The 16,451-nt window shown below is 37.8% G+C and overlaps 1 protein-coding gene across 4 annotated transcripts in view; it reads right to left on the reverse strand.

Annotated features, from left to right (window-relative positions):
• Positions 1 to 2,006: 2,006 nt before the first annotated feature.
• Positions 2,007 to 16,451, reverse strand: part of ZNF385B (zinc finger protein 385B) — a 385,075-nt gene continuing 370,630 nt past the window's right edge. For all 4 annotated transcript variants that reach the window (XM_056110152.1, XM_056110153.1, XM_056110155.1 and 1 more), the window contains 4 exons: positions 6,953 to 7,198; positions 5,875 to 6,053; positions 5,195 to 5,296; positions 2,007 to 3,433 (listed from right to left, as the gene is read on the reverse strand). In XM_056110152.1, the coding sequence (XP_055966127.1) occupies positions 3,215 to 3,433; positions 5,195 to 5,296; positions 5,875 to 6,053; positions 6,953 to 7,198 (746 nt within the window). In that variant the 3' untranslated portion in view covers positions 2,007 to 3,214. The remainder of the gene's footprint in view (positions 3,434 to 5,194; positions 5,297 to 5,874; positions 6,054 to 6,952; positions 7,199 to 16,451) is intronic.

The raw sequence follows: 16,451 nt of genomic DNA on the forward strand, positions 1-16,451 counted from the left end.
TTGAGTATAGGCTGAGAACATTAGTCAACAATTTTCAAACAATTGGATAGATAGGGCTGGAGCGATAGCACAGCGGGTAGGGCGTTCGCCTTACAAGCGGCCAACATGGCCGACCCGAGTTCGATTCCTCCGCCCCTCTCGGAGAGCCCGGCAAGCTACCGAGAGTATTCGATATGCCAGACACAGTAACAACAAAGTCTCCAATGGAGACGTTACTGGGCCCGCTCGAGCAAATCGAAGATCAACGGGAGGGCCTTTACCTTTACCTTTACCTTTGACAGAGAAAATAGATTGGCTTTTATCACGCTACTATCACTGGATCTTAATTTTTTAGAAATAAAATTATTTCTAAGTTATTCTCCTTATTAAAAGTTGACTTGATTTAGGCTTATTAAGATGTATAGTAGCATTATTTTCCATTCCCCCCAAAAGGAACTGGGAAGATAGCTCAAAGGGCTGGAATGCATGCCTGGCATCCAGAGGCCTTGAAATTGATTTTTGGTAGTGCATGATCCTCAAATATCTTGGGAAGTGAGCTTTGAGACCCCTTGAGCACTGCTTGTAAAACCTCCTCCCAAATTATAGATTAAAAGTAGTTAAGCATTCTTTGATCTTCATAATAGAATGTGAAATCAAATATACAATGGAATATTATTCATTTATGAGAATGAGATCTTATTATTTGTGACAACATGGAAAATCTAATTGCAATGTCAAAGAAAGAGAAATGTCCTATGATCTAATTTATATATGAAATTAAAAGCAAAAGTAGACTTAAGCCCGTAGATGCAGAGAACAAATTAGTGGTTACCAGATACAAATTGTGGGGGGTTGGGTGACACTGGTGAGGTGAGTCAAAAGGTGTAAACTTCTAGTTATAAAAACACAAGGACACAGCATTCAGCATGGTGATCACAGTTAATAATAATGTATTGCATATCTGAAATTTGCTTGTAGGGCAGATCTTAAAAGTATTCCTCACAAAAATAGTTTTTGGTAACTGTGTATGATGACTTGGCTTACTGTGATCCTGTGTAATCATGATAAAGTGCATTTTAAATTAATATAACATTATATGTCAGTATCACCTCAATAATAATTAAAAGTGAAGTACAACTTTCTGTCCCTGAATTGGCATTATGTGACTTGCTTGATCAAAGAAATGTGGCATGTAGTGACAGGCTGAGAGTTTTGGGACTATTTTATAGAAGTTTTTATTTCTTAAAATGTTCTTTCTGGGATCCCTGGGTTACCATGTCCTACTTGAGTTCAAGAAGTTGAGGAGGCCAACATAGGCCCCGTGTAAAGTGTTCCAGTAGATCTCTGCTTTTTCAGCCTTTCAGCCACCTCCATCCAGAGACCAATGAGTGAAACCATCCCCATCCTACTCTACCCTTCTGCCTCCTCTCACCTCACCATACCCCTCCACTGATGAGTAAATACCAACAAGGGTCTTCTACAGATGCCTGAGGCAAAGAACTCACTCCTCTCTCAATTCCTATTTTCCCCCAATCATGATGTATTAATAAAATGGGGGTTATTTTGAGTCATCTGAATCTTGATTGGGTTAATTTCACAAAGTAAAGGGGTGAACAAAATTCTCTAAAAAGAGATCTTAAATGTTTTGGACACGAATAAAAACAAAACAAAACAAAACAACAACAACAAAACTAACATTTAAAAGACTCCAGAAACATTAAAAAAACAAAAACAAACAAAAACCAATTTTTTTTTTAGCAGGCTGCTACGGTGAGTTTAAGCCAAGCTCGCAACTTTGGCCCAACTTCTTAGTGATTCAAAGGGAAAACAGCAGTAAAGTCTGGCCTCATGCAGATGCTGTGAACACTAATGAATAAACATGACAAATAAATATGCTGCAAATAAGAGCTGGAAATGCTAAATATGTAAGAAGCAATCTTTGCACCTACTGAAAATCTTTCATCAGATGATTTAAAATTGGAGGTGTCTCAGGAGAAAATAACTTTGAAAATACAAACAGATTTTTTTATTTTTTTGTACTTTTATTGAAAAGGTACATTTAAAAAAATACACAGACATTTTACCATTTACAGATTGCAGATATAGATGCTCTAAAAGAGTTCACTCTATTTTGTTCTTTTATGGCACCTCTTGCCCCTGATATCACAAACACTACAGTCTTGTTGATATCAGCTTAGAATGGGGGGCACAGGGGCATGGCCTGCAACATATTCCAAGAACAGAAAGACAGACTGTTCAGTTATAAATTTTTTTATCTTCTGTACATTATTGCATTAGGGAGCCACAGAATTATGTAGCATCATTACAAATGAAAACAGGTTTAAAAATGAGGAAGATGATTACGTAGAAACACATGAATTCATTGTCTTCTTGCAGATGCACAAGAGGTGCAAACAGATGCAATTTAGGAAGCTCTTTTTTTTTTTCTGTTTGTATGCATTTGCTTAGCAACTCACACTCATGAGGAAGCTACAAAATAAGTTAAACAAAAATAGGAAACATTATAATTATAGCTACGTTATATGGCTTTCTATTTTGTTTAAATATCACCAAAGAATATGTGAAATAAAGAAAAGGCGTCGTTTTTATCTTTTGCTCTCTTAAAGAGAAAAATTCAAAGCTACTTTGCTTCCTAACGTTTTACACAGCAACTGAAAAGGTTTAGTTCCAACGAGAGATACAGGTCTAGTACTACACAGGAAACAAGAGTACTTGGGTCTAGAACAGTACACAATCCCTGTCAACAACAGTACACCCAAGAGAAAAAAAGCTTGGTGCTCCGTTGGCTAAGGTGGCAGCCACAAGTCAGCACTTGCGCTCGTTTTGTCCCATGCTCCGTGGTCGCCCGCTGGATTCCAGTTATTTACAGCCGTGCGAGAAAGGAAGACCCGTTTTTCAAGTCTGGCAGGAAAAAAGGATTCCCTATTGTTCCTGCATCAGATCACACCCATGGAAAGACAGTCAGAGAACGGTCTACAATGCGGCTCTGGGGGGTGAGGGTCGGGGGTGGGACCAATACCGTTGCAAGAAACCGAGTCACGAATTAGACAGGAGTGGGCAGGGGAGGGAGGGAGGGAGGTCAAGCCGGTGCAGCTCGGATCCCCGGCGGAGCGGAGCGGTCCTGGGCGCACGGTGGCATCCGGGGGCCGGAGCGTCTGGGGCGGCGGGGGCGCTCGGGGTGGGCTGGCGGTCCCGGCGGGCGCAGGGCGGCGGGTCAGTAGGGCGCGAAGAGGATGGAGGCGGGCGCGGCGCGCAGGGGCCCGTGCGCGGGTCGGAGCAGCGCGGGGGGCAGGGCGGCGGCCTGCAGCAGGGACGCGGACGGGCGCGGGGGCAGGGACAGCGCCGAGGACACGGCCGCCGCCGCCGCCAGGGGCGACGACAGGAAGGCGGGCGCCAGGGGCTTCATCATGTCCTTCTGGAAGGCGAGTTTTGCCTGATGGTGGGAGAGAACCAGAGGGCAGGGGTGGAGAGGGGCTTTAAGGGAGAGCGCCCTCCCCCCACCCCCACCCCCACCCACACCGACCCGTCTGCCTTCACGAGAAGCCCCCGTTTGACCAGCCAGGGCTCTAGGAAGGCAATACAGAGAGATTCCTTTCCAGGGGGTTCCCAGAGACCCTCGGCAGCTCTTGGTCTCTGTGTTTGTGTCACCTTTTCCCCTGGGCCTGTGCCTTGGGCGCTAAGGATTGGAAACTCACTTAGGCTGCTGCTCAGAATGAACGAACGCCCAGGGGGGTTCCAGTCTGAACAGGAGAGTTCTAACAAAAATTAGCCTCTAGCAGTGCAGTCTTGAGGGTAGTGCTGGTCTGTAATTTTAAGGGTGCACACCACACTTCCCATCCTCTCTTAGAAGAGGCACTGGGGTAGGTAACGGGTTCAGACCATTAAGGACCCGTGAAGAGATGAAGTCTCTTCCTCCCCTCTTCCTCACACCCCTCTATGTGTCTCTCTTTCTCTCTGACCATTGAAAGTATTCCTTGAAGAACTACAGCTTATGTTTTTTATTTTCCTGTTTTGGGGGCCACATCTGGAGATGCTCGGGGGTTATTCCAAGGCTCCGCACTCAGGAATCACTCCGGGAGGGCTCCAGGGGACCATATGTGATGCAGGGATAAGACTGGGTTGGCCACATGCAAGGAATGTGACCAACCCACAGTGTGATCTCTCCCACTCCTGGTTCTTTCACTGGGAATGATTCTAAGTGGGCTTGATTTGTTAATTTCAGTGTCATTGCACTGGAACATTACATAAGCTGCAGTAGCTATTAGATTGAGGTATGGGTCACCAAAAGCCAACATGTGCACACGTTACACTAACTTTAGTTCTGTCCTTCACTGTACACTTGCCCCTTTCTTCAGATCTGCCCATTCCTTTGCCCTCTTCCTTCTTTTGATAACCATTTTTTTTTCTCTTATAGCCCAAAGGTTTATTTAGAAAACTTCCTCTATTTAAAAGAATCACAGGGTAAAATATTACTGTGAAGTAAGCATTCATTCCTTAATTTTGCTCTTTTGCAATCAGGAATACTTTGCAAGCTGGGATTGTTTAATGCAGCTAACACCTGCTTTCCGCAACAGACAGAGGCTTGGGAGAAACTAGAAGGTAATCTCAACATCACCCTCATTTGGCAATCCCAGTTTCTGTCTCAGATAGATGGCACACGAGGCCAAGTCTCAGGGAAATTAAGAAATCTATGACCTGGCTATTTATATGATACAACTGAAGCCCCTGGGTATATTTGCATAGACTTGGGAAATATCTCAAGTAGGAACATAGGGCAGGGAAATTAGTGTGATTATCAATAGACCTAATAGATATGGAAAGCAAACACTACAAGTACATACAAAGTATGTGTGTATGAGAGAGAGAGAGAGAGAGAGAGAGAGAAGAAACAGACAGAGAGACACAGAGAGAGACAGAGAGACAAAGACAGAAATGGATAGAGGCAGAGGGGGGAGGATCTGGAAGGAGATGGCAAAAGAGAGGATGAGAAAATTTGGGGTGGGGTCGAAAGAGAGGAGAGGAAGATTGCTTCAAGGTGTATTACAGCAGGGTTAAGTAGTTCCTAGGAGAACTTCTATAGACTATTTAAATTCAAACCCTTTCAGGACCAATTAGTTCCCAGTAACTCCTTACAGTTCATGCCCTACTTAGCAAGGTTGCTGCACAAACAGATGAGCAGGTGAGGTGAACTTACTGCTAAAATGCTTGGGCTCCTCTGGAGTTTGTTGTAAGGGCTGTATTTCGGCTTCAGAGGTTTCCCAGCAACCCGATCCTTATGCCTTCGGCTAGAAATGTGCTGGAAAAAGTTGGATGCATTAGCGGAATTTAAATGTGACAGTTATTCGAAGAGAAAAAATATCTCCTAGGTAGAGGCAGCCAGTTTTTCTGTACCTGGTTCTAGATTCATAGCTCCAAGGCGGTTTAGGCAAAGTCATCACTCAAAGACTCCCTCTGACTTAATTGTAGAGGTCTCTCTTTCCCTTTTCTTTCTCTATAACTAACACTTGCTTCAACTTTTTGTACTGTTATCCACAGTGAATGATGAACCTCTCTCCCTAACCAGATTTTGGGCTAAAAGACAGACTGCATATTTCACTTATCTTTCAAGAAATTATTGCTGGACTGTAAACTCCAGGTGACCACTATGCCCATCCGTTCCTTTCCTGGAAACCTACAGAGTGTGACTAGGTGCACAAGTACTGGGCACTGACTTTTACTTTCCAGTATTTTCTATGTACTGTCTTCTAACTAAATGCATTCTATAAAATTTGTAAACTGCAACAGCAAATATACTGAGAACTATTACAGAGATGAGGAGTTACATAATCAACTGGAGACCCTTGTATCAGCGACTGCTAATTCAGGTTGTATTACCTGCTTGAGCTGAATTTCTGAATTGACATGAACATCACAGATTTCACAATGAAATGTCTTGTTCTGTAGTCCTGACCCCTTACTGCCGTTTTGCATCTTTAATCGTGAGCCAGGTCTCGGATAGGACTTAATTGGACCAGCTCCGTTACGAGCTTCCACCATAGTCTTGTGTTTAGATCCTAGGACAGAAAGAGACAAATACTAAACAGCTATTTAAGAACTGTGTTTTCTATAATCCCAGAGAGGTTTATGTTCAGACTGAATTTCCCAAATGCTTTCTTAAAAATAACCATTTTAATGCTGATCATAAATTTAATACATTTTAATTGTAAAAGAGTAGGAAAACATAAAAGCATGCACAAAAGAAAACAGAGAAAATAGTGAGACATAAGAAAATAATCATTGTCCATATTTTCACCTCTCAGATAATCACTTCTCATTTTAGTATATTTTTTCCCACTTTTTGGCAATATACTGAAAATATTAAAAAATTTTACATTTCTGGGGCTGGACACATATCACAGCGGGTAGGGCTGTGCCTTGCACGCGGCCGACCCTGGTTCAATTCCCAGCATCCCGTATGGTCCCCTGAGCTACTGCCAGGAGTAATTCCTTAGTGTGGAGCCAAGAGTAACCCCTGTGCATCACCAGGTGTGACCCAAAAAGAAAAAACAATCTTACATTTCAAATGACATGTACATTTTCTTATAATTATATTTTAATAGCTGAAATATATACTATATTAGGTTTTTATGTTTTCAACATTTTTCTACTGAGACTTTTAGTCATTTCTTCTCTATGTATGAACATTATACATAGAGGTTTTCATTCATCTCTGTCACTTTATCATGATAACCTTGGAGAGTACTGGATTCTTTTGAGGAAGTAAAAAACACAAGTTTTGTCTTCCATCTGCTTTTGTTACTTCCAAAGCCATTAGAATAAGAGTTTTCTTTAAAAAAAATCACTGCTTTAAATCAAAAAAGTAGAGAAGACATAGAATAATAAAAGATACATTTTTCTGATGGGAGAGGTCTTTCTCATAAACATTCTTTAAATTCAAATGATAACTGCTAACCTGTGTTGTGTGCCTCTAGCTGTGACAATGAGTTCACAGCCACTTTGCATAGTGAACAATAAAGTAATTTTTTGGCTTTTTCTTCTTCTGATTCAGAAACAGAACCAGAAGCTCCATTTGTGCTCTTGGAGGGAGAAGTGGCTGCTCCAGGTGGCAAGGGTGCTGTGCCAGACTTGAGGAGAAATGAGCTGCTTTCAGAGCTAGATGGCTGACTGGAGTTGTTGACTTTTAACTTCCCTTTATCTTCTAAGAGAGACACAGAGACACAGTATTAAAGTTACATATATCCATGACTTACCCTGGTTCAATCCCTGGCCCTTCAATAGTCCCATAAGCCCCACACCCCACCAGGTATAGTCAGGTGAGCACTGATGATATTCTTCTCCCCTCCAAAATAAAGAACTCAACACAGAAATTTGATTTCTAGTCCATTATTATTACAGCACAGATTTTAGCTCATTCTGCTTGCCTGAAACAGAACTCCAAAGTGTCAGTTTTCATTACCAGGTCACTCAAGATCATAGTAATTTATGAAAAATGACTTAGTTTTGCCACTTGAAGCAGGTAGCTTTCTGTCTAATATCCTTGGGTTTTAAATATGTTCCATGAAAGTCTTTCATATATAAGAAAATCAACTACCTCCCAAGAGGGTGACTCAGTACAAAGGTAGCATGAAATGTTATTAAGCAATCACAGTTTTGGAGGGCCAGAGATATAGTATAGAGGTAAGAAGCTTCCCTTGTTCCCCTGGCATTAGGCCTACTTGATCTCCAGCACTGCATATGGTTCCCTAAGTACCACCAGTAGTGATGCTGAGCAACATCAGGAGTGGTCCAGAAAAAATAAAAGCAATGGTAGTTTCATTTAGCATTTCATATTTTAATTCTGTCAAAAATATGAACTTGAAATTCAACCATTACACCAAGTAGTTAAGCATTAACAAATGAAATGTTAACTTTGGGATGATGGGTAAAGGAGAGGGAAGAAACAGGGTTGGTTTTGGTAATTATTTTTTAAAATTAAAGCTGTTTTTTTAATGGTAAGCACTCATAGTGCTTATTAGTTATCATCTAAATCATGTCTAAATAATTATATTAAGCAGAAACACAACATGAAGATTAGCCAAATCATTTACAGATATCTTGTCATTTTGATAATGTAGCTACTAATGCTTGTAATCCTTTAGGCCTACAGACTTCCAGAGAGGTCAGAATGACTTAAAATCTGAATTATCAGGACTCATCTGTTATTCAAGATAGTCTCTGCTCAATGGCTCTTTGGGAAAATATACTAAAACTCCATAGGGCACAGCAAGATCCATAACACATTTAAACCTAGCAAAACTGGTGTTCATAGAGATTGTTTAGAGTTATGCTATTGAACTCACATTAAAAGAGAGGGAATTAAAATCTTTTAATTGGTCCAACCAATCTGAAACTATGTAACAATGGGCTAAGTAATCAAATGAGAAGGAATTACTAAACCATTCTGCATATGGGGAAAACAAAAGCTTGCACATACATCAAAAATGCTGAGCCTTCTTATTTCTACTTAATTGAGTCAGGGATCAGCAGTTGGTCTCTGTCCCTTTCTGTGTTGTGCCAACCAGTTCAAGACTAGACAAGGTGGGGAATTCCATCTATAGACCCAAGGTCTGGTGGTATTACAAATAAACAAATGCTCACATTCTTATTTTTGTCCTTGAGTTCTAAAATATATACTTTTCACTTTTTGGAAGGTTTATTACAATTTCAGTTTGTATTAAGTATGATGGAAAAGACATTGAATCTTTACTATATCCACTTTAACAGCATCAGAGAGGGAAATATATCCAATCTTCCTTAATGGTCAGCATGTAAATTAGGTTAAATATTATTTTAGGCCTGAAACTCATATATAAGGATTCCTCATATTGAATTTGAAGTTTTAACAGATTCACAAAGCAACAACAAAAAAAACTCTTAAAATTTGCCCCCATATAATTACTCTGTTTCTTGTGATAGAAATGAGTTACTGCATACCAAAAATCTTTCCTGGTTGCAAACATTTTATAAGATACTTCAGACAAATTTGATCTAAATATTCTGACTAGACATTTTCTTATTCTTATAGATTATATATATATCTTTCCAGTATGCTTTATTTATGATATATATATATATATGTGCTACCACTTACTTTTTATTTCTCATAACAATCTAATAAAAGAGGTAAGGTTGAAATGATGATTATTTTTTTAAAGATGAGGCTACTGAGGCCACAAAATGCTAGGAGGTGGCACAGAAGGCAGGAAGTTTTCACTCACTGATCACTATGCAATCTCCAACTGCTTAGAGGACTGATCACTGATCACTCCAACGGCATAGAGGACTTCATAAGACACTAATGCTATTGAAGGGGTGAAGGGGCTGGAGAGAGTATGGGAGTAAGGCACTTGCCTTGCATGTGACCCTGGTTAGATACTCATGTACCATATATGATCTAGGGACCACTGCTGGTAGTGATCCCTCAGTACAGAGTCAGTAGTAAGCCTTGAGCACAGTTGGGTGTGGCATTACCCCTCTGTCCCCCACAGCGGTGAAAATACCTGTTGCTTTGATATACAATTCAACTCCAATTTTAAAGCATATTTGCCTGAATTAAACTATCTGCCCTGTTCGGCAGTTATCTGATTCATTTTGCATTGAGAAGATGGAACAAAGGTGTCTTTTTGTGAACAGTTAAACAGGTTTCCTTTCATTGATGTTTTCAAAGGAGGTCATTTATTAGTTACCAAATGCATATTAACAATTTGCTAACAGTCAACTGTGCTAGGTACTGAAGAAAGTGGTAAATAAAATAGCTACTGACTTGACTAATGTCTTGCCAAGGACACGAGACAGTCATTTAGAGACCTCACCTTTATGATAAAAGCTGGTAAGAGGCACAAAAGCATAAAGCAGGAAATGATTCTTTTGGTGAGAAATATATTTTTAATAAAGGAAGGGACATTTTGCTGGGGGTTTGAAGGTCAGGTTTTGAAAAGCATAGACCAGTGGTGAAAGAAAGTGAGAAATGAATGGTTTGATGTCAAAACAGGAGGAAAAGTTTGAAGTTTACTAGTGAATGCCACATAGTTGCGTATTAAACAGTGCAAACAATCTCACAAGAGATGCTATTATATAGGTAGACTGAACCAGATGGCAGAGTTAAAGTTATTGAAGTAGATACGAAGGGCAGCAATTCCCTTTTACAAAATAGTAAGGTGCATGTAGTGTTTAAGCTCTATGTGATCTAAAATTGAGATAAGTTATGCTTTTATTTTAGTCCTCTAGACAGACCAGAATATTAATCTTTGAGAATATTAGGGAAAATTCTTGACTTTGGAAAGGTGTAAACGGTATTATGACACTCAGGAAATTCTTTCATGGAATTGATATTAACTAGTCAAAAAAAAAAAAACAAATCCAAACATAACATATTCTAAAATCAGGAAAGTCATGGATGCATTAATACATTTTATTACTGACATTCTTTCTGGATATGTAAATTTAGAAGTTTTTTAAAACTTAATACATATTTCTCATTTTAATTGCTTGATATTTTTAAACAAATTTCATTATATTATTTCTTTCTTTACTGGCATTAAAGAAGTCCCCTTATTTTGTGTATTTGAAAGTTTAATTAATGTACTGTTTACTTCTGTTTCTTTTAATAAAGATGCATGTCATCTGGAAGTTCTAGTTAATATGAATTCCATTTTCAAGTATTCCCTCACCTAATGTTAATTAGCAGGTCTTCTGACTATCTTAATTATTTCCTGATTACTCAAACATCTTTTTTAAGGTTTTATCCTACAGGATTTTGAAGCAAAATTTGCTTAGCTACATCAGAATTGCCCTTTGTAATAAAATATTCATAATTTATGCATTCAAGTGAGTTTAGCTCTTAAAAAAATAAAAACCTCTTTGGGAAGTTCCACATAGATTTCACTTATCTTCTGAAGCTCTAAACATTTAGGAAAACTCTTGCATGGGATTGTTTTTCTATCCAGTTGATAAAACTATGCAAAAGATATTGTCTTAAATATTTATTTGTTGTTATTATTTCTTATTCCCCAAACTTTATTTAAATGAACTTTATTAAATTTAGCTCCGTCCCTCTCAGAGAGCCTGGCAAGCTACCGAGAGTATCCCGCCTGCACAGCAGACCCTGGCAAGCTCCCTGTGGCATATTAGATATGCAAAAAACTAACAAGTCTCACAATGGAAACATTACTGGTGCCTGCTTGAGCAAATCGATCAACAAAGGGAGGACAGTGCTACAGTGCTACAGTGTATTACTCGATTGGTCTAAGAGGACTAATGCACTAAGATGAAAATAACATGTTGAAATTCTAAAATAAAATTTTAAAACTGATCCTTATTTGTAAATTTAAAAATTATGTTCATATACGGGTTTTAAATTTAGAAGTAAGAAAATACAACATAAATCATACTTTGAAATGGAACTTTGGAAGCTTCATTCAAAGTTTCATTTATGATTTTACTTATAAATTCCACCTTAGTTTAATATTACTAATACATTTTTAACTAGGTTCCAATAGTTCTATAATCGGCACATATTATTTTATACAATTTTATACAGCTTGCTCCTTGTAGAAAAAAGACAAAACAATTTTGATAAGTCAGTCAGCTATGATTAAGTAATCTAGACCTGCATTTCTCAATCTTTTTCTACCCAAGACTGCTTCTGACACTGTTTCCTTCCTGTGGACCCCTCTGTCCTATAGTTTGGCCTCCAGTCTTGTTCCATGCCACCCCTTACCCTACAGCCCCTATTTACATGATTTTCACTGGTGATCTCCTTAGGATATCCTTAGAAGCCCACAGGGAGCCACACAATTACTGATTAAGAAACACTTATCTGAACTAAGTCAGCAGTTTGTTTTCTTTTTCTGTAAAACATCAGGTTGTTCACATATCAGACCGTGTGGGTCATACTGTCTCAGTTGCATCTATTCAACTGCAGTATTATTGCAGAAAAGTAGATACCAGCATGGTTGTGATCCAGCTAAACTTCATTTACAAAGATAGATGGCAGACCATATTTAACCTGCAGGTAGTACTTTGCCAATCCTTGACTTTAAATAATTGTTTTGGCATATCTTACTTCCTATTTATTTTTCCACGGTCATAAACATGAATAGAGAAACATATTATTCTGTAACTAACATTTGTAACTTAGTAATACATCATCTATTTTCCAGATCAATACATAGATAATTAGATCATGATTTATAACACCAAATGATATTTACTTACATGACTATACTATAATTTATTCAACTAATCTTTTTCTATTTGAATTATTTCTGGTTGGCACTTTCATTACTATTAAAAAGATATTAAACAGAGCTTTTGTCACCTTAGAATGAAAGATATAACCCCCAACTGAAAGCAGTAAGTATTACATTAAGTACATCAGCATGTTAGAAAACATTCCCAAAAATCTTTCGACTTATACCTGTAGTATTTAAAAGAAATAGTAAAATGTATTTTATTATCTACATTCCATTACCTATCTCCCTAGACTATATACCAATTGGAGGACTCACTGGCATTCTGAGTTCTGGTCTACTTGGGAACTTCTAAGTTCAGAGAAAAAGTAAAGCTGGAATTGCATGTAAAAAACCACAATTTATTTCCTAGTCAGACAACTTCAGGTCTTGGTGATTGTCCCTCACATTAAGAGAAGTAGGGGAAAGGAAAGTTGTAAAGTCACAGGGCTAAAACTAAGAAAGCAGCTAAGTCAAAGAACCTGCAATCTCAGTTTGGCAGGTCAAGGTTGAATGTTATCACTAGTCATGGGGACATCTTCAAAGGTGAGCAGACTTAAGTTATTAGTCAATGTTATCAGTATATGAATGGAAAAGACTAAGGAAAAAAGGACACTGGCAAAAAATGGATAAGAAAGGACCTCTGTGGTAGGAGTTGAGCAGAGATCAAAAGAACCACATAATTGTCTTTATACATGGCCCTTGAGAGACAGCATTCATATATGTGCCATGTAGAGGGCATCAATGATTGTCATTAAATACAAAAATGTTTGCCCTTTACCCTCTAATTTCTTCTCCTCTTCATAATAATTGGAAAGGCAATAATTAAAAGCAATATACTGGAGAAGAAAGAAAGAGCAGACTATGCCCCTTCCCAAGGTCTAATCTGAGCTGGGCGGAAAGAGGTCAAGGACCTTCAATTTCAAGTGTGCTGAAAGTAGATAAAGGACCAAACACGATAACCTCTCAGTATCTGTATTGCAAACCATAATGCCCCAAAGTAGAAAGAGAGTATGGAGGAAATTGTCTGCCTTGGAGGCAGGTAGAGGGTTGGAAAGGGGAGGTATATATTGGTGGTAGAGAATGTGCACTGGTGGAGGGATGGACATTTGATCATTGTATGATTGAAAATCAAACATTAAAGCCTGTAACTGTATCTCATATTGACTCAATAATAAAAAGAAATTTAAAAAAATGAGACAAGACTACTGATATCTGAAAATGACTCTCCGGAATGACAAAGGGAGAGTCAACAACATATAAGCAATCATTACATATTTCCACAAATTAATTTCTTCAAAAAACTATTTCTATAAACAGCGTCGTGTATAGTCATCTCTATATACTTGGTGGTAACTTCCTTTGGTTTCGAAGGAAGAAACAATTCTGAAGAGCAATTTCTGGAATGGGAGCATAAACATTTTCAAGCTCACCTTGCTCAAGGGTTTTTACAATTAATTATCTTAGACTTTTGCAAGTGATTGTTCTCTCTACTTTTACCAGTTTAATCTTCTATTTTCTTGGTCAGACTCACAGATGAAAGGTACTATTGCACTGATATATTTACATTTCTTTTATTATTAAATGTGTTGATATCTTGTCATAGGATTAATTATGTGTTTCTAAGTACTTTATAAGAATAATTCTATGAAACAACAAAATTATTGAACAGAATGCATTTTGAAAAATTATTTTTTTACATTAAAATAAACTTTACAGCATAACAAGTTTCTCTTTATACACAACTGACAAGGTTATATTGGTTAAAGCATGGTTATGAGAAGTTGAATTCAGAGGCTCAATCACTGTTTAGGAAAGTTTGCTTTTATGTAGAACAAATAAATTGGTCTAATGGCTGCTCCAGGCGTTTCATCTTACAGAAATAGTGAGAGAAACAATAATAATCGCAAATCAATAGTTGACACTAATTGAATATTCACTATAAACCAAGCATTATGTTAAGAACCTAAAAGCATTATCTCATTTATTTCTCATACACTCTAATGAGGCTATTACTGTTACTATCTGCACCTTTAAATTTTTTCCCTCAGTGAGATATAACATACTATAAGGCACATTACTATAATTATATATATTTGTGCAAACATATGATATATGTATAAGATGTAAGATTCTGAACTATAAAACATAGAGATGTAGGGTATTTGTCATCTTAGAATGGCTCCTTGAACCTGCTCAATTGATTCTTTAAAAGTAACCACCTCTACCAATCTAGATTGGTTTTGCCTGTTTTTAAATTTCATATAAATGACATTGTATAATATGTGTTCTTCTATGTCTAGTGTCTTCCATTCAAAATTATGAGTTTTATTCATTTTGTTGCAATAAGAAGAGAGTTTTGAAATAGCAGGAGAGTCATACATTTGTTGTATGGCTATAGAATTCAGTGACCTATTTTAATAATGAACTATTGAATGTATTTGGGTTTTGGCTTTTATGATGTTCTTATAAATAGTCTCATATATTTTTGATAGTTTTCCCATTGTTAGTCTAAAAACTTTTCTGTTTAGTCCCCTCATCCTAATTATCTTATATACCTTCACTTTTCTCATTGGAAAATTTTAGTTATCTTTTCTTTAAAATGTTTTTAAAAAATTTAGTTATCTTACAAATATTCACTAGTTAGCCTTTAAAAATTCTTTTATTATTGATTTATAGTGTTATGGATTTTCAGGGTGTTAACTTTACAATTCCTATGTATGCAATTAATACTGCACCATCACCAAATAGTCACCTTATTCATTCCTTGTACCAACTCCTCTTTCCCTCTAGTAACTGCCATAGTTTTTACCAAGTACTGTACTGTAGTATTGTCCTCCCGTTGTTCATCAATTTGCTTGAGTGGGCTCAGTAATGTCTCCAGTGTTAGACTTCTTGTTACTGTGTTTGGCATACCGAATACGTCACGGGTAACTTGCCAGGCTTTGCGTGCGGGTGAAATACTCTTGGTACCTTGCCAGGCTCTCCGAGAGGGGAGGAAGAATTGAACCCAGGTCGGCTGTGTCGGCAGCATGCAAGGCAAATGCCCTACCTGCTGGACTATTGCTCCAGCCCTTTTATCAAGTATAGAAATAATTTTGCTTCCTTTTTTGGTCTGTTTTATATTAGTAAACATATGAGTATACATATATGAATAAACAATATTTAAATTTCACTTCCTTATTTATTTTGCTTAGTAGATTCGACTCAAGAATCACCCATTTGTGTCCCCTAAGTGATGTTACAGCTGGAGCAATAGCACAGCAGTAGGGTGTTTGCCTTGCCCGCAGCCAGCCTGGCCAAGCTGGGTTTGATTCCTCCCCCCTCTCAGAGAGCCCAGCAAGCTACCAAGAGTATCTCGCCCACATAGCAAAGCCTGGCAAGCTACCTGTGACGTATTCAATATGCCTAACACAGTAACAAGTCTCAAAATGGAGAGTTACTGGGCCTGCTGGAGCAAATTGATGAACAACGGGAGGACAGTGCTAAAGTGATTTTATAATTTCTTTTTAGTGGTAGAGTAGTATTCCAGTTAGTATATATGCCACAGCAGAAAGAAATAAGGGCCTGCCAGTGGGCAATTAGGTTGACTTCATTTTGGCAACTGTGAATAATGCTGCAAAGAAAAACCAGGTGAAGCTACCCTTTCATATTTGTGTTTACAACCCTTCAGATCAATATCTCAGAGTAGCATTATTAGAAACATGTAATTTCTATTTTTAATTTTTAAAGGAATTACCATACTATTTTTAGAGTACAACATACATTTTTACTAATAGTGTACCAGGATTCCCATTTCTCCATACTCTTGCCAATATTTGTTACTATCATCTTTTTTTTTTTTTTGCGTAAGTTGTTCTCACTGGTGCAAGGTAAGCTCTCATTGTGGTTCTGATGTGCATTTTCCAAATGATAAATCATGTTTTGTGGAGTTTTGTGGAGTGGGGTGTTTTTAAGTTTCATGAGTTATTTACATACCTTGAATATTTACCCCTTAATAGATGTATTATGTGCTAATTATCTTCTCATATTCAGCAATTTTTTTATTCTACTTGTATTATCTTTTGCTTTATAAAAACTTTTGAAGGTAATGAAGTCGCCATTGTTTATATTTACTTTCATGTCCCTTTGCTGTTGAGGTCAAGTCCACCCCAATTTCTCTAAAGCTACTTTCATTGAACA

Source organism: Sorex fumeus, unplaced genomic scaffold, assembly GCF_029834395.1.
Source record: "Sorex fumeus unplaced genomic scaffold, SorFum_2.1 ptg000009l, whole genome shotgun sequence".
NCBI classification, from domain to species: Eukaryota; Metazoa; Chordata; class Mammalia; order Eulipotyphla; family Soricidae; genus Sorex; species Sorex fumeus.